This window comes from Crocodylus siamensis, chromosome 4, assembly GCF_052110815.1.
Source record: "Crocodylus siamensis isolate JL-2025a chromosome 4, ASM5211081v1, whole genome shotgun sequence".
NCBI lineage: Eukaryota > Metazoa > Chordata > Crocodylia > Crocodylidae > Crocodylus > Crocodylus siamensis.
The window spans coordinates 156,202,899-156,228,146 of record NC_143398.1 but is presented as its reverse complement, the minus strand read 5'-3'; the positions used below and the strand labels follow the sequence as shown (position 1 = coordinate 156,228,146).

At 46.7% G+C, this 25,248-nt stretch overlaps 1 protein-coding gene across 7 annotated transcripts in view; it reads right to left on the bottom strand.

Annotated features, from left to right (window-relative positions):
* LOC149866879 (zinc finger protein 385C-like) overlaps positions 1 to 24,303 on the bottom strand; it is a 236,715-nt gene extending 212,412 nt beyond the window's left edge. For 2 of the 7 annotated variants that reach the window (XM_090044403.1, XM_090044408.1), the window contains exon 1: positions 24,035 to 24,301. In XM_090044403.1, the coding sequence (XP_089900529.1) occupies positions 24,035 to 24,080 (46 nt within the window). In that variant the 5' untranslated portion in view covers positions 24,081 to 24,301. Of the gene's footprint in view, positions 1 to 24,034 lie in introns of all 7 variants that reach the window. The other 5 variants (XM_090044407.1, XM_090044404.1, XM_090044406.1 and 2 more) reach the window with 5 other exon arrangements.
* Positions 24,304 to 25,248: the final 945 nt, after the last annotated feature.

Genomic DNA, 25,248 nt, shown 5'->3' with positions numbered 1-25,248 from the left:
AGGACTGTCCCTGACGCATGATGTTACCAGCCTGGAAATGCAATTATCATTAAAGGGCCCCTCCCTGCTGCTTCTCACTTCTTAAGTCTTTGTTCCCAATTTTGCCTCCTAGAAGAGACCAGGTATAGTGACCCTTAAGGAGCCCTGTGTAAACCTCCAGCACTACATTCTGAAAGCTTCAAAACTGCCCTTTCAGCGCACTCTGCCTCTCCCCAAGCAAAGATTAATCTGAGTGTCCTTTAATCCCTCAAAGCCCTTTCATAACGATGCTCAGAAATAAGCCCAAAGAGGTTCCTAATACTTCTCGAAATTTGGAGCTGAGATATTTATAGGTTGCTGCCCTGGCGTGCGATAAAGCACACACAGCTGTGATGTGCAGAAGGGATCTAGCTGAAGAAGCAGCTTCTGTTAGGCGAAAAAAATAAATAAAACTCTTTGCAAAGAGGCTGAACATTTCAGCCACCATTCCCAGAGAAAGCCTGTCATTCCTGGGGCAAATGGGGCTAGGGCCTGGGGGACCAAACTCCCTGAAATCAGAAATCCACCCTCTTCTTAGAGCAGCAACGTCACATGGAGGGTTTGGGGACCATCTTATACAAGGAATATGAAGCAGAAAAAAGAGCAGTCACCAGCTATTGCAAACACATGGCTAGAGCAGCCGCTGCAGGCAAGGAAGAAAGACCCCCAATAATCTGATTCCACAGCTGTTTTAGACAGGACAGAACATCTGCATCTAAGGCAGCAGTGCCCATGGAGCCCAACCATTGCAGCTACTGGTCATGGATGAAAGGCCTGGAATGTGTCCTATACATTTCCTATACAGTTCAGAGCCAGGCAACACACTAGCTGATGCAGCCAAGCTAAGGCTCCATTCATACTGCAGCTCGGGTCCCAGCTTGTACCATTTACAGATGTAAACAACGTTAAGCACAACTTGGATCTATATGCCAGGGCATTAATAAGGCCTGCAGCTAACAGTTTTTTGACTCTCTGAGAGACCTGTACAGTCAGTTAACTTTAACTCAAAGATATGGTCCTCAGGCTGTACCTGGCCTGTGGGACTCCTGGAGGGGCCCAGAATCCAGTGAGTGATGGCTGCATTAACGCTATGGCTCCCTAAACTGATACAGTTGCTAGAGGTAGGTCCAAATTCCCACGGTCCTAATCCAGCCCAGGGGCACAGTGAGTTTGGACATCTCTGCTCCAACTGGTCTACAGTCACCCACCCTGGCTGTGTAACCAGCTTGAGCATTCTTCCTTTCCCTCACCAGCCCTACATGAAGCTCTGGATCTGCTTGTCCTCTGGGTATCTGGGGCACTGTAAAACAATGCCCCTAATGGCCCTGAGAGGCATCCTTGGTGAGGCTGTGCAGGATTTGCAGAGGCATAGCTGCAGTGGCAAAGACAGGACACAAAGTGACCAATGCAAATTGTGGACAGTCACCAAGACTGCCTATAGGTGATTAGCAATTCAGAGCCCCGCCATCCCCACAATGGACCATGTGGAGCACACTCCACCCTGCTGTAGGACCAGGAGCACAGCAAGGCGGCGTGGCTGGAGTCTGAGCCCAGATGTAGTGCTTAGCAACTGAGCCAATTTGTCTCCTGCAGAATTTTGTCCAGATAGTCCAGCTGCTTTCTTGAGAAAATAATGCAATTTAGCAGCTCTTGTTAGGTGTGACAAGAGAGCCTGTTCCTCTGCTATCCAGCATGTTTGAAGGAAAATGCTCCTTGTTGACCTGTCTACAGGGCTCTCAGCATGGCTCCAAGTTCCAACCTGGCACGTTCTCCATTTTCATTTCCTTCCTCAAGTGGCAGCTACCAGCATTAACACCGCCAGCCCTTTCTCCTGCACAGATACAAGCAGGGGCCTCTACAGGGACATCCTCCGCCACTGTCATTACAGTCTGTTTACAACCTGCCCAATTCAGTGCAAATATTGTTTTCTAATTTCTCTTGCCTTTGTGCGTAACTGCACACTGCTCCCCTTCTGGGCATGATTCCCAGCCCAGCAGCCAGCTATCACCACAGTGAGTGGCTGCAGCACCATCTGGTGCCTTGCCCTCTGAGCAGGCCTTACTGTTTCAAGTTTCTCCTCACTTGGCCTACGTTAGCGCTTAACCCCAACACTTTCATCTGCCTTAAAGAAAAGCCCAGGAATATTTAATTTACCCCAGCAAACAAACCTCATCCCAAGAGCTATAACTGAACCGCTGTGATGGGATTATAAAAGGATCCTATGCTGATAGCTGTAACCGGAAAGAGGCAGGGGATGAGTCTGGATCAGTGTGGATAGGCCCCGCATTAATACTCGTCCCCTTACCATCTGCTCCAACTTTAAAGCCCCAGCATAGAGCTAGCATCTTATGTAATTTGGTACACACTAACAGCAGGCCTCAGCCCAGGAACTACTGAGAGATACAGGTCTATTCGTTACGTAGATGCAATGTGCCTAGTCCCATCCAGAAACTACAAGCCCCCTTCAATGGTTAGAGGGAAGCCACTAACCGAATAACAATTAAATTCTTGGGACAACAGATGAAAAAACAGAAATGGGAGTTAAGGGTGAATAACCAGGGTTCCTGGGGCACACCAAGCAGAAAACACCAGTTAGCCCCCACTGCCCCTTGAACACATCTAAGGACCTTGTGGATGTCACCCAGTGAAACCCTGCCCAGAGACATGCACGGATGAGTGAGAAGACAGCCCCACAGAAGCCTGGGTTCCCCCTGACCAGTGCTGCCTTTCTGGTCTCTTTCTTCCTCATTCCGGAAAAGGGTATGGTGACTGCATCTGATTCCACAAACTGGGTTGGGAATGGGCAGGAGAGAATGAAGCTTGTTCAAACAATGTGTTTGATACATGCTGCCTGATTTTTCCCACCAACCTTGCACCCTGGGGAAGGCTGGAATGAAACACAGCTCATAACCGGAACACACACAGGCCAGCTGCACCAGGTAAAAAATAACTGTTGTCCTTCTCTTTCCACGTGTTCAATAAACTCAATCAGTAAAGCGTGTCTTTCAGAAGACAGGGTGACACCCCCGCTCTCTACCACACACTAGGCAAGCGTGATTAACCGTAATGGGGTGGGATTTTTTTTTTAAGAGCTCAGCCCCAGCCAGCTCTGCTCCCATTAGTCAGTGGAGCAGAGTTTGGACTATGCCACTGCTTTTGAAAAATCCCACCCAGAGGCAGGAATAAAAATCGCCATTACTTCCACTGGCCAGCAGAAACCCCTGTGGTTTTCACTGGGCACCTAACAGAAAAGATACATTTCAAGAGGCTCCCACAGACTGTGCACAAGACCCATTACAACTGGAGGCTTGCATTCTCTTCTGGGAGGAAGGGGCCTATTGCTGTGCCTCTGAGAGACTAAAAACCTGAACTCTCGAACCATTCCTGACCTCAGGCAAAGCACTCATTAAAGGCAATGGGTGTTCTGCTCAAGTCAGGACCAAAGGAGCTACTTTCCTGGGAAAAGCGGGTAGGCTTCATGTCCCTAGACCAGTGGTCTCCGAAGTGGGGTGCGCAAGACAATCCATTGGGATGCGGGAAGAAAATATTAGAACTTCTATTTATATTTATATAAATATACATATATTGGGGGTGCATGCTCAAAAATTCTTTACTGATAAGGGTGTACAAATATAAATATACATATATTGGGGGTGCATGCTCAAAAATGTTTTACTGATAGGGGTGTGTGATCAAAAAAGTTTGGAGACCACTGCCCTAGACTGCTGCTAGCATCTTGCTGTATGCTCAAGCAACTGTGAGCACAGAACGGCTTGCGAAGTTGTCACACCCATGAACCTGTTACTGATGTAACACAAATGCCAGTTAGTTACAACCTAGCCTTATATATGGAGTTTGCTGCAGTAAATCAATAGACAAATATAAACCTCAGCCTAAGCTTTCTCCTGCCATTGGCCATTTTGTAGACTGACTAAACGCATGACCTCCTCACTCCCTCATTCTAAATCTTTCTTAGAGAGTTGCACAATGCTTTTAATTCCTAATTCGCAGCTTAAATAGGCCCGCCTGGCATGGATGTCAGGGTGAATCAGCAGAACAACTCTGCGTCTCTAGGCCAAGATTTTCAAAGTAGTAATTAATGGTTTCAGGAGCCTCAGTTTTTGCATCATACAACTGGAGAAACCTTAAGGACCTTGTCTATAACTCAGTGGTGGCATGTCCTGGCCAGAATGGGCCTCAGCCTGCCCCAACCATGCCCTGCCACCTGCATTCGTGCATACTCCAGATCTGGACGTCTGCTGGTGAGGATACTCAGGAATGTCTTTCTACGGCCAGTCTTGAAAGTATTTTTAAGAGCAGCTGCTGGGGAGGAGCCCAACACAGACTTATCAGTGAGCTTCCAGATTTGGAGTGTGCCTGTGGGCACAGGTGGGACATGCTCAGGCCCATCCTGCCTGGTATACACTATCACCATCACCATCACCATCATATAGACAGACTCACAGAGGCCTGGTTTCCAGAGGGTAGATGCTCTCTGAAAACAAAGCCTCTGTCAGAGGCATCTCAGGGGGGAGAACTGAAATGCCCCAAAGCAATAGTTACATTTGAAACTCTGGGTTTCCTGTTAGATCCTAGCAGCAGAACCCAAGGCCCTATTGGCTTTGTCCTATGTTGGAAGAGGAAGCCACCTGCTAGGATCTTGTTTTATGAAAAGAGCTATAGAAGTGACCCTCTTTGTCCTTATGTCAACCAACGACAAAGAAGTACCACCCCTCACATGCCCTTTACCTAAAGGATACCTAAAAATGTTACTGATTTCTAGGTCCCAACAAAGGCATCCTTTTCACCCTTACACCTCCCCTAAAAATAACCATCTTGCAAGCAAGACCTTTTCCCAACCCTGTGGCCAACAGCAAAGGTTATGACGCGACTCCCACTGTCATGTCTCTCATTAATTGGTTTCCACTCTCTCAGACCACTTTTCTTGTTTGGGAGAGGAGTGTGCTCTTTCCCTTTTTCCAAATGAGTGTTCTTCTGTGTCCCTGACTTTATTGCTGTCATCCGACTCACTGCCATCACACTTAATCCTACCCAGTGAGTCACTTGTGCATCCTCATGCTGCAGCTGTTCAAGTGCCTCGAAAACTAATCTGAGACTCACAAGGCAAGTGGAAATAGCCAGGCACCAGCTTTGATCACTGGCTTTGCTGGAAAGGACCCCCTCCTTGAGCTTATTCACTTAGCAGCCTTCTTGTGGATCTCAGGATGGCCTGTTCAGACATCTCTCCCAGAAGTACTCCTGTATTTTCTAAAGCTTAGTTCCTTTCATGTGGCCAAGCTGCTGTTTAGTGCACAACCCTGCATCACATAGAGCTAGCCAGGCAGCAGTCCTCTGAGTAGAAAGAAACCTGCTGAAATGGTATGAATCGCAAAAATTTTGGGGCACTCTTGCTCAGGGATGCAGGTGGTCTTGTTAGCTGAAAGCTGCAAACTTGCTAGCACCTCAAATTAACTCACTTCAGCCTGAAAACTTCCATGTTCCCTAGTATGAGGCAAAAACTCTTTTCTTTTAGGAACCCACAAGAGATTTGATTATCCTCTCCATGGTTCTAATATTAAGCCTGCAGCTCTTCTGTTTGCATCTTTGCAAGAGTGCCCTTCACTATGGTGTGCTGCATTATAGTCATTCTAGCTTTTCTAAATCTAAGGGGATTCAATGGCCGCTAGGGATTTTAAATAATTTTATCACTAGCTAGGAAGTCAGGGCTTACGGGTTCTAGTCCCGGCTCTGACACTTGGCTGTGTATCTCTAAGTCACTTCCACTCTGTATGCCTCAGTTTTTCCCTTCCAGCTTTATAATACAAGTCTATTTATACTAACGAAACTCAGCCATGGTTTTTCATAGCTTTCATAGACATTAGGGGCTGGAAGGGACCTCATGAGATCATTGAGCCCAGACCCCCTGCCAGAGGCAGGAAGACTGCAGGGATCAAATGATCCCAGCAAGATAAACATCCAAATGCCTTTTGAATGAGTCCAAAGTAGGTGCTTGCACCACCTCATGTTTGTGCACCTAACTGTGCTAACGCTGCAGCAATCTTGAAAGGATCTCAAGGCACCCCGGGTGCTGTTTCACCTTTCTGAGAATCACTGGGCTGCAACCATCTGCTTCCCAGGCCAGGGAAGCACAATTGTCACTGCCTAAAGGAACTGGGCAATTAAATATCATTGAAAATAATGGAAACTGAGTGCCTAACTCTTCCAACAAATTTATTTGAACCTCCAAGCAACCACAAGCAGCAATCACATTCCCGAAGGTTTGTACCAGAAAGTCTCTTTTCAGAGTGTTAAGGGTGGATCTGGCAGGAATCATCAGGTTTTGTTAACAAATTCTTTACCTTAGCATGTGAGCAGTGTAGCACCTTTATGAGAAAATACTGCAGCTGTGTTGGTTGGAGATGTGCCTCCTTTTTGGGGAGCTTCTGCAAACTGCTGGAGGCTTGGCGCTGCCTCAGCTAGGCTCTAACTAGAGTCAGTTCTTATTCCCTAGAAATTAAGCACTGGCACTTTTGAAGTCCTGTTCCTAAAAGAAATGATTGCTTAAGTGCTGCTTTTGATGCCCCCCTCTTCCAGGACTAGCCTGTGTATGTAGATAAAACAAGTTACAGTAAGACAAGGCTGCTCATCACTAATTTTTCTTCACACGGGAAGCCAGCTCACACAACCCTGAAATATCCTACTGCTTCACACATTGATAAATCCAGGAAGCCAATTCCAAGATATAAGTTTTTGAGTCTGAGCTACAGACAGAAAAAAACCCTGAAGTTCACAGCTGGACAAGTGCTTACCTCTATTTCTAGCATGTACAGTACCGTGTAAGCAACAGGCTGAGAAACAAGGTTGGTTTTTAAGTGTTCCAGAGTCCATCAAAGGAAACTTCAACCATATAACCAACAGTGGATCGTCTGTGCTGAAATGCTTTCAGCAGTTCAAACAAATGCAAAGTACCAGTGCTCCTGACCAAAACAAACACTGCACGTACATCTCTCCCTATGCCACGTGTTACTCAGGGAGACAAGGCATAGGCACCCTGGAGAACAGATTAATGGTAAAAAAAAAAAAAAAAATTGATCTGATTTATCAACAGGGCAGCCAGACCCACCTAGGCCAAAGTTGTTCCTTTTCCAAACAAACATGTAACCTGTTAAAAGGCTTCTGTGGGCAAAGCAGTACAGAACAGAGCTAAATTTCTGTATACTGGTCCCCAGTTGACAGCTGCTTGCCGGCCAGTGCAAAACGAGCTCCTGGTTCCTAGCTCTGTTTTCAGGCACACACAAGATCCCATACCAGAAAGCACAAAAGGCCTCACTAACATCTTTTCTTGGAGACTTGGTGTGCAGAGTGAGAACTGAAGAGGCCCTTGAGAATAAATTCTCCTCTAAAGATCATTAGTGTCTTGGTTTGTGCAGATGGTAATTTTGGGAACTGCTTTGGTGTAACACATACTGCACTAAAGTCTAAATGCAACACCATCCATCACCCTAGTGTACACAGCATCAGAACAGGACTCAGAAAACCTGTGTTTTACGCATGGTTCTGCCACTGGCTCATATTTCTGTTTCTTTGTTGCCATCTGTGGCTCAGTTTCCCTGTCTGTAACATGAATATATTGCCATCAGCTGCCTTTGAGAACTGCTAAGGAAAAACATGCTATAGTAGATAGGTATAAATTGACTCAAACGGTTAATAGACAGATTGCCAAAAGATACTATAAAAGGTGAATTAATTTACAGCTGGGGTGTTTCTACTGGGGTCCTTCAGGGATCTGTTCTTTACCAAATGCTGCTCAATACCTTTACCAATGATTTGGAGGAAAAACTCAAATTGTTGCCATTAAAAATAAATAAATAAATAAATAAATAAAAATCAGCAGATGACCCAAGTACTGTCAATAGTGATTGGAAGAAGTCAGTTGTACAGAACATAGATCATGTGGGGAACCAAATTCCTTTGAGCAACATGTGTTTTAATCCAGCCAGCCACAAAGTCAGATACCTCAGAAAAAAGACAATTTTTTGCCTGACACAAAAGGAGACTGAATCCTAGAATGCAACAAAACAGAAGCAGAATGAGATAGAAAACTCTGTGAAGTGCAAAACACAGCAAAAGTGAGCTTTTAGCAGTGTAAGCCCATGAAAGTCAAGAACAACTAGGAAAGTGGCATTAATGCCATAGAAAGCTATAGGAAGCTCTGAGAGATGCTGGGGATGAAAAAGGGATGTAGCACTAAAAAGGGTTCAGAACAGAGCTACAAGAATAGCTGAAAGTCTGGAAAACCTGTCTTAGAGCAAGAGGCTCAAGAAGAAATGTCTATCACTTTATCTGCAAATAATGTTAAGAGGTGACAAGGCCAAGGCCTACCAGCACCTACATGGAGAAGGGACGTCAGAGTAGAGACCTGTAATTTAGCAGAAAAAAGGAGGTGGCTAGGGGCTAAAGCTGGATGAATTCAGCCTAGAAAGAAAACAAGTACTTCAAGTGGTGGAGAAAACAAGTACTTCAAGTGGTGGAATCTGGCTATAAGAGTAATTTACCTAGGGACATGGCCTCTCCATCCCTTTAAGTCTTTAAGCCATGGCCAGTGCCTCTTTCAAACATGTGCTATACAGCTGCATTAAGCCCAGAACATCCATTTAACATCAGAGGTGACAGTCTCTGCTCTGCGGTATGCAATCATAATGGTACCTTCTAGCCTTGACATATCTGAACCATGTGTATTACAATAACACCTACATGCCCCAACAGAGTTTGGGGAGCCCCACTAGCCTATGGGAGCTGTGCAGTCACATAGCAAGAGCCAGTCTCTATCCCAAATATTTTGTTATCTAAATAAACCAGTGGCACTCTACAAGCAACAACCCTAAAGCTAATTGGGCTGAAAGACTGGTGCAGGCTCAGTCCTCAAGCTAGATCCAGCATGTAGTATCAGTCCACGGAAAAACCCCATTTGCCAGCGTAATCTAGGGCACAGGGAAACATTATCTGACCCACAGGCCTCGCCATGGGTCTGGTAATTTGGCAATAATGGACTGGCAATTAATGTTGCCACTGCTACCCTGCTGCCAAATTTTTGGACCCTATAGGAGACCCACCAGATGGATGACATTGTCTTGTGGGATAGATTTGGCCAATGGGCTGGAGGCTGAGTACCACTCATCTAAGTCAGAGAGACAAAGGGTAGAAGGGGGAGGCAATCTGCTCAATGTTGCAGAGCAGGTCAGTTGGCAGAGGCAAAAACAGGACTCACCTCTCCTGACTCCCAGTTTAGTGCCCGAGCCATGAATTCACTACTTTTATCAGGCTAATGCATCATACACTTACTGGACGACTCTATTCTATTCTAAGAGGGAACTGGGAATTTTTTTACATCTTTAACTGCTATAATTCCATTCCTTTCTGCCCCCTCTCTTCTTCATCTCTCTCTCTTCCCTTATGTGCCTTGCTGATTAAATGAGGAAAGAGCATAGGATGCTCGCTGTGATGTATGAGGGAGTGGTACTATCCCTTCAATTATTTTCTGCTAACATGGTAGAAATTCTTGCTTAAGATATATACCCATGAATTATTGCTTCTGCTTGCAAAGAATTACAGAAGCAAAGTCATCCAGGGAACAAAATGCCAGAGCTCTATGCAACTTCAGGTGCCAGTAATTACTCACATTCTTAAAAATCCAGGGGAAGTTATTTGGTCAGGGCCACGGAGACACGTTCACATCCAGAACTTTAAATCACCCAGGCCAGCCCTCCCGAGACCATGTGCATGTTTCTCCGGCACATGGAATGTATGCAATTACAGTGAGATGAGCTCTATAATTTCAAACACATTTCATGGACTTGAGCCAGGCCGCTTCATGCTGAGGTCCTGTCATATCTCACAAGCTAGAAAGGTCTGGCTAGATCTGTACCTGCTCGGGAGACTGTCAAGGGACACTTCCATGGGTCAGCAGTCAGCTCTCCTGGCTTGGAGATGGGGGGAGCACTGACCAGGCAGCACTGTGAGAAGAGCATTGACTTGAAATCTTTTCTCAGCCAAAGCAGTAACAGCAAGGAAGGACTAAGTGGATGTGCTGTCTTTAAACTGACTTCAACAGACCAGGTTCTGTCTGCTTACCGACACTGATAGATGTGGTCACTACATCCCTTGCTTGCCATTAAAATCAATATACTAACCCAGCATCCTTAGGGTTGCTCGTGGAAAATAAAACTGTTGATGGGTACTCTTGTGGCTTAATGAACAAGAACCATAGGCAGGAAAGCCTTGGTAAGGAGAGCTGTGGATTCCCCTGTGGTCTCAAGTCTGTGCTCTCTAAACCCACCTCTCCAAGCACAGTGTGCAGAAGACCAGTCATATTTGGCCACCCAGACAAATTGCAGTTGCTTCAGTGCATGGCAGCAAACTGCCGTGACAGTAATGTAACAACATCCTCTAAGACTCTGTTGATTTCAACAGCTGTGATGGAAAGAGGAAAAGTTTTGAGAAAGTGGGGACAGCACTAAAGTTAAGTGACTGCTGCTGCTCCCTCCCCCCACCCCACATACACAAGTACACTGTTAATGAGGAAGCTTAACAAGGCTAAACTGTCCTCAAAACTCTTGCAGCACAGAATACCACTGATCAGTGTCAGAAAGGCATGGAGGAAGGTGAGGAGGAAAGGAGGAGTATTCCCTGCAAAGAAACTTGCCTCCTCTTTACAAAGTGCTGGTGCACACACAGAGCTCTCCCACCTGCTGACAGGACACTTCAACTGCGCACTTGCTTCTCCAGTGTGTTTATTCCACACCATTTACAATGACCTGTGATAACCTCCAGGCTGCAGGCCAGGCATGTCCTAGCAAAACAGACACTTCCTCTTTAGTCTTTCCTAGCAATGAGGCTTCAGTTTGAGGTTGATGAAGTTAGTGGAAAAACTCACCAATTTCAAAGGGTGCTGAGTTGTTGCAAGTGATTGTCTTTTGGCATCCTCTCTTCTGGCCAGTCAGCAACCATCCTGACTAGTGCTGTGGACGTTAGACTTTCAAAGGAGTCTAAAGCAGTGAGGTATAGTAAACCAACTGAAAGCCAACAAGTGCTTAAAGCCCTTTGAAAACTGAAGGGGACTGGACACAATAGTCTTTTAGGCTCCTTTGAAAAACGCACATGGAGGAACTGTCGTGCTGGATCAGACCAGGGATTCACCCAGTCAGGTGCCCTGTCTCTGACAAAAAACAGCACTGCGTGCTTCAGAAGGTGAAATATATCTTTTAGCAGGTAATTATAGAATAACCTGCCCCCAGGGGAATTTTCTTCATACTTATTTTACAGCTGGAGCACAATATAACCCTTGTACTCCCCTTTGCCCAATACTTCATGTTACAACCTCTGCTCAAACCCAGGCTTCCATCATGTTCAACTTAATGGTTGAACCGTTCTGCCTTTGGCCTCTGCCCCAGGCAAATTCTTCTAGGAAGTTCAAGCAAAAATGAGGCTAGTGAGTTATGCCACCATCTAACAACAAATAAGTATGTAATACAGTGGTTTGGAGCATGAACCTGAAGTGCAGCAAGCAGGGGTTGTTCTGGGGTCATATGCAGATTACCAAGACAAAGTCTACCTGAAAGTTTAGCTGGCACACAACCCCACAATCCACCTCTTATGCAGCACCTCTTTGGGTGTGTCTACATAGGACAGCAAACATGCAATTGCAGTACAAGGTGTGGGGGGGAACCCAGCAAAAGCAAGTCCATATGGGCACATACATATAGTTAGGGTCCTTGGCAAGCTTATACATGGGTTATCAGTCTGTACTGATGTCTACACCACCACTTCTTACTTAGCATTGTAACTAGTCAGATGAAGGTGAGAACAGCCCCATCTTTGTGTTACTGTGCAGACCTCGTTCAGTGGTAGGACCTCCTCAGGGCACTGTGGCCTACATGGTTTTAGACCACTGATTCCTGGACTGAATTCAAAGGACTAGATGACTGCATTTAAAGCCTTAAGTGACCTGAGACCTCGCTGCTTCAAAGACCACATCTCCCATCAATGCCACATCAGTCCCGTTTCATCTTCTGTAGAAAGATCACAAAACAGAAGGAAAAAAAAATCAGGGCTGCTCAATTTCATGTAAGTTTTGAGGTTTTAATGATTACAGGATGGGCTAATTAGCAGCACACCCACAAATACTACACCAAAAACACTGCAGCTCTTTTCATTGTGAAACTCATTTCTACCCTTTCAACAGAACTTTTGCTTCACAGAAGCGCCCGTTGCTTAGCGAAATATTTGAAATCCAGCTGCTGCCGCCAAGTCCACGCACCAAGGTTGGTTACCACACTGGGAAAAACCTATTCAGGCTCAGCAGGCTTGATTTTTTTCACCCTCATTAAGTGCTCGGAGTCCTCCTCGCCATCTAGCTCTCATAACAATCTCTACCTTTCATTCATTTTAAATGATCTGTCTTTAAAGCTGAGAGAGAGAGAGAAAGGTATTTGTTCACAGAAGCAACATTTACCTGTGAGGCACCACTCAAGCCAACACGCCCCCGAACTGCTGTTATGAAAAAGCCAGAGACACATTTAACATACAGGGTTTTTCTAAGACATTAGCCAACACGGGGATATATTTGCAGGCACAAAGAACACAAGGGTTGTCTGGTTCACGCAGGAAAGTCCTGGTTTGCCTCCCTGACCAGCGCCAACATCCATTATTATTTACTGGCTTCATAATTTGTACCCAGGGACCCCAGCTGAGCTCAGTGCCTGGGTGCACTAAGCATAGAGCAAGCAACTCAAATCAGAAGTCAAAATGACACACAAAGGGGTGAAGAAAGGAAGCAGCACTACCCTCATTTCACAGCTGGGCAACTGAGGTCCAAAGAGATGAAGTCATTTGCTTAAGGACACACAAGGAGTTTAGGGCAAAGCAGGAAAGCCAGCCTATACCCAACAAGCCTGTGGGCCAGTCTGCAAAACCCACAGTCCATCCTCCCTCTCTTGAGCATCTTAGGACCCATCTCTACTAACCCCCAGCCAGCCTTCAAATTCAAAGTCCTTGGCTGCAAGGAGGAAAGGCAATCTGTAAACTGGGACATCTCTCTTATTCCAGTGGTTTTGTAGAGTCTTGGCAGACCTGTCGTTATTAATTTAGCTGTCCTATGTCGCTGGGACTAAAATTGGAAAACAAAATAAACTTTCAGTACTTCATTTTATTCTTGCACCTCACAAGAAAGTGACCCATTATCAATTACTGTCAGGCAAGCCGTAACTATTTCCTCAATTAGAATGCAGTGACAGTTCCAAAACACAGGAGGAGAGAAAAAGCCTTATCATGTGGACAATGACCAATTGAGAAGCAGACTCAGCTGAATCTTACACAGGGGAAAATAACTGGTATTGGACAGCTCTTCAGCTGAGCAGACGGAGGCAGAATAAGATCTACTGGCTGGAAGCTGAAGCCAGTCAAATTCAAACGAGGAATAAAAATGGGGATTATAAAGCGAGGGTAATTAACTACTGGGACAGATTACCATGGAGCGTGGTAAAATTTCCATCTCCTCGAGTCTTTAAATCAAGCTGGTTGCATGTCTGGCAGATACCCTCTGCGTCAGCCTCAGCTTACTGGGCTCAGCGCCGGAGTCAGGAGGCAGAAGTTGCTGGCCTGTGCCTTGGCAGAGGTGACACAGGATGATCCGCCCGCTCCCTTCTGACCTTCTAATCTCTGAAGGACTCTGCAGAGCTGATTTTATTCAGCTGAAGTTGTTACAGAATGTAAAAGTTAAGCCCGACTGATAAATCTCTTAAGTTTATTTCAGGGCTTTTCATCCCTCGGAGCTCTCCAAGGATTCTTTGAACTGCTAATACGAGGATCCCTTCCACTCTCCCTACCCCACCCCACTCCACCTCCATGATGGGAAGCAAGCTAGGAAGAAAAGAAAGCTACTGCATCTCACTGAAATTACAGGGCAAATGGGGGAAGCAGGGCATGAAATTCAGACACCATGTTACCCCCTATCCTCCTAGGAAAAAGCCTGCAAAAACCCAGAAAGTCCTGGGGTATCCAGTTTCTGTTTCATACAAAAGATAGTCCCTTGGGCAACACTGCAACCCCAAATACTACAGAGTCATTAGGCTTGACACTGACAGAGGGAAGAATACTCCCTCCTAGAATACCAAGACCTCTCTTCCTTTAGACTCTCTTAAGAGATGTCCCACATCAACATGGGCCAGTCTCTTCGCTGCTCAGTCTACAAGACCTAATGAATCTAGGGCTCCCTGGGCCAAGGCCAAGATACAAGCTAGGCACACAGAGTGCCAGAGCCTGCAGTCTGCATGAGCCACTCTACCCTGTTAAAGAAAAGGGTGGGCCAAGCAGCTCTGTACCCTCCACTCAGCCAGCAAGTTGCACTTTCTCCATGTCTTTTAGCTCCTAGTGAACAGCCTTCCTTATTCCCCATGCCCCAACTCCCCTGCTGCTCCATGTGAATAGAATAAGCATTGCATCAAATCAAAATCCCCCACTCTGTGAAACAGAAAATTAAAGACTGACCATGGAGCCAAGCTGAGCAAAAACTAGATTGGTTTAAGTCCTTCAGGATTCCAACTGCTGGTAAAAGGAACCCAGCTGCTTTTTCTACAGGAAAACAGCATACGTACATTTTTGCCTTCAGAAAGTACTGTGAAGAAGGAATTTGAACTCATCTTTTTAGACACTCATGCAGAAGCTGCAGCTCTCACCAGAGACAGACAGCGCACAAAATAGCACTAAAACTTAACCTCGAAAACACTTCTCTTGAGATTGCCAAGTGATCCTTTTTATCAACTAATTAACAACATTTCCATAATTAGGTCACGGAAAATGAAGACTCAGGAACGTTCCTATTTCAAACAAGAGCAAATCTGTTCCACTGCAACTTAAAGTTCAGAGGCAGACAAGGTTCTTTGGCTAAATCCGATAGCTTTTATTAGACCAACTCAAATAGATGGAAAAATTGTTCTTAGCAAGCTTTCAGGCACACCCCCCCCCCCATCATCAAGCTGAAAAAGCAACTGCACTTTTTACCAGCTATTTTCATTCTCTTCAGCCACACCCTCTTGTCTCCCATCCTTTGACTACAGTTACATTAATTCCCCCTTTCCCCCCTACACCTGCTGACCACCTCAATTTACATTTTAACTGATTGGCTTTCTTGCATACCTATTGGCCTCTGGCTGCTTTACCACTCTATGCAGGGAGAGCATAGACCATCTCCAGATGCTTCCTCAGCCTGACAAAGGGTGTTTGTGCCCAAAAGCTTGCTAAGAAGAATTTTTCCAACTATTTGAGTTGGTCTAATAAAAGATATTGGATTAACCCAAGAACCTTGTCTGCCTATGTCCTTAGACCAACATGGCTACAACCAACAACCCTTCAAAGTTCAGAGTTGATCTCTGGCTATGCAGAATACCTCAAGCTTGTACCAAATTTACCTCCATTTGTGCTGTGCAGCTGTCAGATTTTTAGATTGCCTTTTAAAATGGGGTTGTGCAATATCCTCTCCCACCTCTGTTTACAGAATGAGAGGCTTGTGGTGCTTACCCACCCTATATGAGTTAATGTTATTTGTACTACAGTAGCACCTAGAGACTGCAGCCCCACACACCATACCATGAAAGGCACTCTTTATCCCTCTCAGGAAGTTCTCCAGGGCCTGGAGAGGTGTGGTTGATAAGGTGCACAGCTGACAACCCAGCAGTCACAAGTTCAAGACCACAGCAGAAGCACTCATGGTGCAGCCATATTAGAGGCCAAAGAATCTGCAAATTCTGCTAAATGCTTTATCACAAGGACAAGGGTGCAGGAAGGAAGGCAGTTCTCTAGGCCGTTGCCACAGTATATGAGTACCTGTTCAGGATGGCAAGGCTATTATGCCCCTTGGATGGACTGACATAGCATGAATTGCTCAAAGGCACCTTAGCTTATACTATATGTTTTGCCAGCCCAGTTCTGTTTAGAGGTATGGAAAGTTCAAGCATCCTCTACCCAATGTGGCTATGCCAAGAACTGCCTTTGACTGAAGGCAGCTGGGCCAACAGAAGAGGAATGTTTTGGGCTCAACTCTTGTCATTCAGGGAGGTCATAGATTCACATATGTAGGGTCAGCAGGGACCTAAGTAGATCTTCAAGTCCAACCCCCTGCCCTGGGTGGGAGAGAATACTGGGCTCCTATGACCCCAGCTAGGTAATTATCAAGCCTCCTCTTAAAGATCCCCAAGGGAGGAGTGAGCACCATTTCCCTTGGAACTTGGTTCCAGATCCTAGCCGCCCTGACTGTGAAGTGGGTATAAAAAAAATTCTGCTAAGCATCAGTAGTGGACTTTGCCAGTCCACGTATGGCAGCAGGAGCCCCTTAACACAGACAAGTCCTGGGAATGAAACCTGGGCTACCCAGGTCACGAGTTTGGGCTCGGTCTGCTCCATGGCCTCCCTGAACAGGCCCTTCCATTCACCTGCTTTGAAGTAGGGAATGCTTATGTTTCAGGGGAAAGGAACTACTTCACCTGTATAGTGTGGCTTATCCTGATACAGTGAGCACAGATCCCTTCTCTACAGGCAGAAACCTTACAAATCCATAAGCTTCAGGAAAATTTAATTTCTCCATAGCAAGGGACTGTTTGCATAGGTTCCCTTAAGGAGTCCAGCTCTCTTCTAAGCCAAGCAGCATTGGTGGCCTGTCTGACTGATCAGTGGTCTGTTTGGAGGTAGGATAACAACCTGAAAGGACTCAGGGCCTGGGGCGGCATGAAGTTGGATCAACTTATACCCCTGTCAAGAGCCGAAGTGCTTGTTAGGTGAGAAAGGTCAGGTCTGGAGTCAAGGGCTATGGCCAGGGGGTGGGTAAACATGATGGGATAGTTTGGCTATGGGAAAACACTAATGCTTGTATGTGCTCAGAGTAAACTCAAAGGCAAACGCTGCCCCTGCGGCATCCCGTGAGAACTCTGTGCCAGCTTTTTCGCAGGAGCAAGGAATTTCCCACTGCATAAATAATTTCCCCATGCATCCACTGCTTGCCTTTGAAGCCTCTCAAGACTCTAGCAGGCCCCCTGAATGCACAGATTTTTTTTATGACTCTCAAGTAAATTGTTGTGGTGCTCATAAAAAATGAGCACTTGTTACCATGCTACCACAGACCAAAATTTCCTTGAGAGCACAGATATAATCATTCTTGTGAGGGGCTTCCTGACAAATAAATTATGGCACTATTTTGGAGGCAATCTAAGAACATCAGACTAAGAAACAGCCTTTGTATATCACAATATTATTTCTAAACTGACAAATAGAACCTTGTGGGCTTCATTACTCTGCTGCGGGCTGCACATTTTGCATTTTTTACTTTCCCGAGGAATGATTAAGGGCCCATGGAACAGTGGGTTTGGAAACTCCACATAGCAGCACATGGGTTTATGGAATAAGAAGAATAGCTTGGTGGGATTCTACATTTGTTTTTAAAAAAAAGAATCATGTGGCACATCTTAGGAGACTGCTGAATTTTCAGAACTCGAATCAAATACATTATCAAAGCAAGAGAGTCATAGAGCGTCTCTGTCACGGTTTGTAGCTCATCTCATAGAGGCTCTGAATGCATGGTTTGCACAGAAGAAGGCTTACAGTGCATAGGTCACTTGAAAAAAAAAAACCCCACACACACATTTCCATAGCTGCTAGATCAATTAAAGGCCAAAGGAAAAAAACCCCAAAAAATAAGAGCTTTGTTGTGTGGTAGACGTCTGGCAAATAAGACATAAAATCCAGTGCCCCTTTTGTAGCCATAAGTTATCAGCAAGCATGCTCAATGCATGCTGCCTTGGAAAATTATTATAATTATTGATACTTTATCATTACAGTTCCTTTGTCAGACATTAATTGAGACAATGGTGGGGAAAATCCAGGCCCTACTGAAGTCAGAGAATTCTAACACATCGTCTCCAATGAGGCTGGGATATCACCCTTTATAATTAAGCCCATCACAAAGCTGGCTGTCAATTCAAATTCCATCTACAGTCTGTGGAAATAAAAATAAGGGAATACATTCTATTAACTTCAGGGATGCTACTCAGCATTTATACCCATCTGAAGAGCTGAGCAGGAAGGGTCGGCACACAGGAAACCCACCTGCAGCCTGGTTGAGAATCGCTGGCTTAGACTGCAAGGTGTTTGGGGTAGGGGCTGTTTTTGTTTCTGTGTCTGTACAGCACCCAGCACACATAGATCCTGAGCCATGGCTGTGGGTTTTGTAGATTTCAGAGATTTCATAGACATTAGGGGCTGAAAGGGACTTCATGAGATCATCAAGTCCAGCCCCAACCCCCATAGGCGGGAAGTTAGCTGGGATCAAGTGACCCCAGGAACAAATATATCCACCTGTTTTTTTGAAAGAGTCCAGAGTAGGTGCTTGCACCACCTCTGGGGGGAGTTTATTCAGGACCCTGGACACACACACCATCAAGAATGTTTTTCTTATGTCTAGCCTAAATCCTGGAATTTATGGCCATTAGACCTTGTTATCCCTTGGGGAGCTCTGGTGAGCAGCTGTTCTCCCAGGTCCTGATATAACCCCTATTATGTAATTGTAGGGTTATAGGAGCTCCCACAATTCAAAGAGTCCACACCAGCAAGCAGGGCTAGAAGGCAACATTGCAAACAACCTCCAACTGCAGATATAAGGAAGGTAAAAGAAGTCCCAGACAGAGAATTAAATGTAGTACTTCTATTTTGGCTGTTTAATATTGTTCTATTAACTGCAATATTTATATTCCTTCCCACCAGCAAAAATATACTCAGCCTGTCTCAATTTGGTGTCTTGCCTCCTTAGTCTTAAAAAAAAGAAAGGAAAAAGCTCCCAAAGGGGAGGAGTGGGGTGGGAGGAAAGTGGTTAAAAATAAAGGTCCCCATTCAGCCAAGTGCTTAAGCAGATGCTTAACTTTAAGCATGTGTTTGAATCCCACTAACTTCACATGCCAAAACACTTGGCTAAGCAGGGACTGGCTTCTTCACATGGGTCAAATTCAAGCATGAATGTGAACACTTTGCTGAATTGGAGCCATAGCCTCTAATTTTGGTTGGACTGGGAAAAAAATCAGGGCTAAAGTTCCCATGCTTTTCAATGCAGAATGCAGGGCAGGGAGTCATATTATGTTTTTCAGTGGGAGAAGGGTGGGTCCCCTTGGCTAGAGCACTACTGGACCGAGTCGCTCTTGGGAAGCAAGAAGGCCAGAGAAAAAGGTGAAGGGGATCCAGACACACTGGGACTGGAAAGAAGCCCAGGAGTGGGACTCCAGGCTAAAAAAAACCACATAACAATGGGGCTCACATATCTAGGCTGATTATTGCCATCCAAAAAGGGAAGCCCTTTGGATGGCACTGGAGGTCGGTGCAAGCAGGGATCTCTTTCCAGCTCCATTTCTCCCATGGCTCGACTTTCTATTACCATATTTTGCTCCAAAAATCTCTTTTTCACCCACCCAAGCCCAAACACAGCAAAGGAGGGTGTGAATCTGCAAATATTCCTCCTCAGCGCGGTTGATTTAGCACCTGGGTCCTGATCCTGCAACATGATACAGATCCCAGCACCTGGACAGATCCCCACATGGGCACCAGGATCTGATAACGCAAATCCTAATGCAGGGTTAGGGCTAATACCATTCCAAACCTGTGTCTTGCATATGCCTCTCATTCACCTTAGAAAAGACAGCTTTTACATGTATGTTAGAATATGCACACATGGTATACGTATGTTGCATATATGCCTGCAGTCTCCAAAGGGCTGGACAAGAAGGCAAATTTGAGAGTGATTGTGCTATAGTTTCCACATAGGCCCACTCCTTACACCAACCACCACTTCGCTCTATTGCTACAGGTGCAGCAGCCTTCCGCTTGGCACTGTTTGCCCTCCATAATCCTGTGAGGGCTTCCCAAATCTCCATCCAGCTTGTTTGCCTTCATGGATCATACTTAGTAACTCCTCCTTTCCTCCACCCCTAGGTATTTCGCTGCCCTGAAAAGTGCCTTGACATTTGGTTTACATGGGTGGCAGCACCCAAACAAAAGGGAAGGATAGTGCCTCGATTGATCTGCTCCCCAAACTCCGACCAACTTGGAAAGCCTGGATGCAGAAGAGTAAAGCACAAGAGGCCTATACAACTGCACCATGCTCTGCACCCATTATGTCTGTTGAAAACAAAGCAGCCCTAATAAGCTCACATTCTCCCTGATGATTTTGACAAAGGGTGCTAAAGAAGCTGAGTTGGACACTGTCTAAAACAGCTGCTTCCCAAGTTGCTTAGAAATGGAAAAAAAAAACAACAAAAAACAAATGTAAAGGGAGCAGGGCTGGAAGCCAAGCAAGAATCTGCCCCTACATGCAATAAATGCAGGACCTTGCCACAAGTGTGTTTAACCTTTAAAACACAATGCTGACCTCAATGACACTGATGTGAGCTTTGCTACAAACTCCAGAAGAAGTCTCAGCTGGCTTCAGAGTGCAAAGTTAGATCAGAAGTGACTGCTTTTAGACTCTCTGTACTGGGGGGTTAGCTTAAGGCTTCCACTCAAGGATATATAGGATTATGGGAAAAGCTCAGGTTCCACTCTTTTACAAAAATATATATTTCTAGCCCATGTAGTTACAAAAAGCTGTGGAAAAAATGACTCCCTTGAGGTTCCAAACCCAACACCCAACATTTTTAAATTCTAGGAGTTTTGAGTTCATTTCATGATTTACCAACACTTAGGGGCAGCCCTTTTGCCCAGGAAAAACATCCACCAAGCATTTGACTTTTTTCTCCAAGCACAGCCAAAGGCCTATCAGAGATGGTGAACAACTGCAATAGCTCAGTCACTTTTGCAAGGACACAATTTGCATACACATAGCAGAACAGTGTTAATATCCCCCCACATGACCTCCATACTCAGAGACCTCCATGCTCGGGTTACTACTCAGCAACTTAAGAAAATAATTTCTAATATGCTAAGGGTCTTTTAACCTACACATATATTTTCCCTAGCCCATTTCTAAATTAACTAGCACTGTATGCAAGGTGTTCAAGCACATCATCCATATAGTTACCTTTGGAGGCATACAGGACACAGAAATTATTTTTTTCTTATTATGCCTTAGAACTATTTCAGAAAAATGGCTTCAAGCATTCAAACAAGATGCTACAGTAGCCACCATTTGGTTGACCAGTTCCATTTAAAAAACACGTGCAGCTGCTTCTAATAGATATGTGCCTGTGCAATTTATGCAAGTTATTTGGTGAAGGAACACATGATGGGGCTGGAAACCCAGCACGAAGCGTGGTTTAGTGGATGTGTATTACATCATGAGCCACCTTCCATTGTACTTTTAAGATCCTGTGCCCCATAGACAAACACAGAGGCTTAGACAGAATGTCCACATCCAACACCTGAAAGTTATCCTTGTGCAGTAGCTGGCAGCACAAAGGCTATCACTCACATCCTGAGTTTTCCAACCATGCAACAACTCACTCACCTCCCTAACTTGACAGAACACAAGCAGCCCTACCCTCTCCAGCACAACTGCTCACAGATTAACTGCAGGCATCGGCCTTTACAGAGTCAGGTTGTCAGAGGAGTTGAGCAGTGCCCAGAGTCATACTAACCCTCAGCACATAGATGTATTTCACCCTGAAGACCTCAACATATGCCCTTCCATGGTGGAAAACTTTGCTCACAGACCTCAACTTAACACAGAATCACAGACAATAGGTTTGTATGGGATGGTCCTGCCTCAAACAGGAGACCGGTCTAAATGACCTCTCAAGGTCCCCTCCAGCCCTACTCCTCTGTGATCCTGACTCCATCACAGTTTGTTAAAAAGCCAATTTATCACATTGAAGATAAACTTTGCATTTCTGTGCTGGAGGGCAGAGGGTGGGAAGAATATCAGCTGCACCTCTCTGTCACATTATGTTTAGATCAGCAATTCTCAACCAGGGTGCATTGAGATCCTTTCAAGGGTGCCATGGGATGCCACACAATGTTAGGCATGCACACATGATTCGCAAGATAAATCCTGAGATTTCAAACAGAAATCCAGTAACATCAAAAGCATTCAGGCCTGTTTTGGTCTTTCTGAGCTCTGCAACAGGAGAACAGCTCTACTATATTTCTGCAGTCAAAAACGAGAGAAAACTAAGAGCTGGCATTTTCCAAGAAGTGCCTTAAGCCTATCCAGGGTGCCTCAAGCCTAAAAAAAGGTTGCGAACCATTGGTTGAGATCCTGCACGGGGTTGATCCTTCTCCCATTTGAATCTCACATATTCAGCATTGAGCATGGACAGCTCTGCCCACATGTCCTACACAAGATAAACCAGAGAGACAAACTTTATTTTTAAAACACTCAGGACATACTGTTCAGGCAACTGAAAGAACTCCTGCCCCACCCCATTATCCATCACTCACATCATTCATCCAGACTTTCACAGTAAGGTAGGATGCTACCGAGTTAATAAGTAACATATATCCACCAACACATCTGGGTAGAAAAGGTGGGAAACCCAGACAGAAACTCCAGCGTTACTCCTTTCCGATCACATTCACCCCATCCTCTGACTAAAGCCATCCAGCCCTGCCCTTACCTCAACCACTCACAGAAAAAGCTCTAGTAAGGATTCAGAAAACATCTTTCTCTTTAAAAAAAAAAGACTGAGTACCCCTTGTGAAGAGAGCCAGAAAGCCCACAATTTCCTACACAGACCTTTGCAGGACCAAATCAGTTCTTTGGATAGGAGCCCTCTCCCATCCAGCAACTGAGCTGCAGGGAGCAAAGATTACATGACTTTGCACACTGAATGCAGCAGGCTGACAACTTTGCTAAGGTAACCGAGGACGCAAGAGTTATTGGCAGAGCAATAAAATCCAAGCACTGTGGTCATCACCAAACAATACCCTTCTAGGAAGAACACTTCGCCCTGAAAATGAATTAGTAGAAGAAAGAAAGGGTTAAAGTGAAATAAAGGGGGGATTTGTTGGAAATCCCTTCCCGCATCTCTCACCAACACACACACAGGTCAGATGACAAACCAATCCAAATGTTGGCTGTTCAAGAGCAGATCCGTTCAAATAGTCTGAGGTTGCAAAAGTTTGCATTTCGTTTGGAAATGAAAGTTTGGGTGGGCAGGACTTGGGGGAATGACACGATCTCCACATAGGAAAAACACCTGCAAACTCCATCACGCTGGGAACATGAGACCTTTCTGGCTACAAGATGTAAACACGTGAAGAAACAACAGGGAAACAACCCAGCAATCACTTGCACAGGAGGGAGAAGAGCCTGGTCTGCCCTTGGCTCACTCAGCTTGGCACCACTAACCCTGTGCAGAGCGGCTCCGCTTCTTGATTTCCACCAGTGCCTCCTGCGGGAGGAGACTCAGGTTTCGCCCACTTTATCCCCTTCTCTTCCGAGATCGTGTCAGAGCACCCCACCTGCCCGCCCGGCATCCAGCCGGTCCCACCCTATCCGCTCAGCATCCCACCAGCCCAGCCCAGCCCATCGCGTGCCATTTGCGGGGGGGAGGGGGGCACACTTCCCCACCTGCATTCAGGACTTCCCACGCAATCCCCCCCGCTGCCCTTCCACAGAGAGGGAAACCCACCGCCCCCCGCAGAGCCAGGGGATGCTAGAGGCTCCCACAAGCTCTTTGCATCCCAGGCGTTTACAGTTCGCTTCGCTCCCGTCCTGCAAGAAAAAATAATCAGGTGGCATACTGGAACGGAAAGAGAAAGACCCTGTGGCAGCCCTCACCCCCAGCCCCAACTTCTGCTGCTGCTGCAAGTCCCCCCACCTCTGACGGATGCCGAGCTGCCTCCCCAGCCCCGGCGCCCCCGCCCCCGCGCGCCAACTCCGCCGGAGGATCCCGAGTTTGGACTCGTGAAGCACCGCTGCCCCTCGCCCGGCGTGGCCCTCCGCACCGCCGGCAGGGAGGGAGGCAGGGGGCCGGCCGCCCTCCCCTCGTACCTGGCCAGCTGCTCAGCAGCGCAGGCTCCGCCGCCGTCTGCAACATCCTCCCCTGCCCGGAGCGCCGGCAGCGGCTGCTCGCTCTGGAGAGGGCGCCGGGGCCGGGGCTGCGCGCCTGCGCCCCCGCCCGCTGGAGCCCGGGGGGGCGGGGGGAAGCCGCTGCCGCCGCCGCGCCAGCTGTGCCGCGCCGCGCCGCGCCCGTGCCAGGCCAGAGAGGGGCACCCCGCTCAGGCCGCTCCTCTGGGGGCACCGGGGCTGCGAGAGGTCACCCAGCCCCACCCCTGCCTGAGGCAGCGCTACCCTCGTCCCAGCCGCACAGACCCATCCTCCGCCCTCTTCGCAAAATGCCTGTCGGCAGGCAGTTACCTGCCCGGAGCAGGGGGCTGGACCAGATGACCTCCTGAGGGCCCTTCCAGCCTGGATTTTCTCTGATGACACAGTCCGCCCCGATCCCTGACCTGCCACCTGCGGAGCTGGACCGCGCAGGGCCGGTCCAGCCCTCAGGCGAACTGGGTAGTCACTAAGGGCGCCAACATTTGTGGGGGCACCAAAATGATATGTGGAACAAAATAGCGAGAACGGCCCTGCCCCCAGCCCTCACTCCCGACCTGCAGCCCCTGCCCCCAGGCCAGCGGTGCCCCTTGCTCCACCATCCTGGACTTCTTATTTTCCTCTGTATTGGACGTGGTGGGGGCGCTGAGGTACACAGTTTGCCTAGGGCACCAATTACCCTTGGACCAGCCCTGCCATGACCTGTCGCTGTAAAGGTTTTTGGGGAGGGCTCCAAGAGGGACCCATGTGCAGATGCAGAGCTGATGATGCTCTCTGGTGCTTCCTCCACCCCCATGCCCAGGAGCATGGTAGCAGCCAATATTTTGTCCCAGCCAGATGCCTTGGTGGCAACCTACCGGCTGCCCACCCCTCCTCTTTCTTTCCCCTCCAGAACTGGCACAAAGCAGAGCAGATGGTTTAGGGAAATAGTTAGTGGCATTAGTCTAAAGCAGCGGTTCCCAATCTGTGGTACAGGTACCACCAGTAGCGCATGGACAACCTGTCAGTGGTACTCATTAACAGATTTATTATAATGACTTTATCTGACAAAAATTTGCTTGTGGTACTTAAGGTTGTATTGTTTTAAATTGGTGGTGTGCAGTCTCTCAGAGTTTGGGAACCACTGGTCTAAAGTCGGTCAGAAGGCACCTGTACAGACTAAC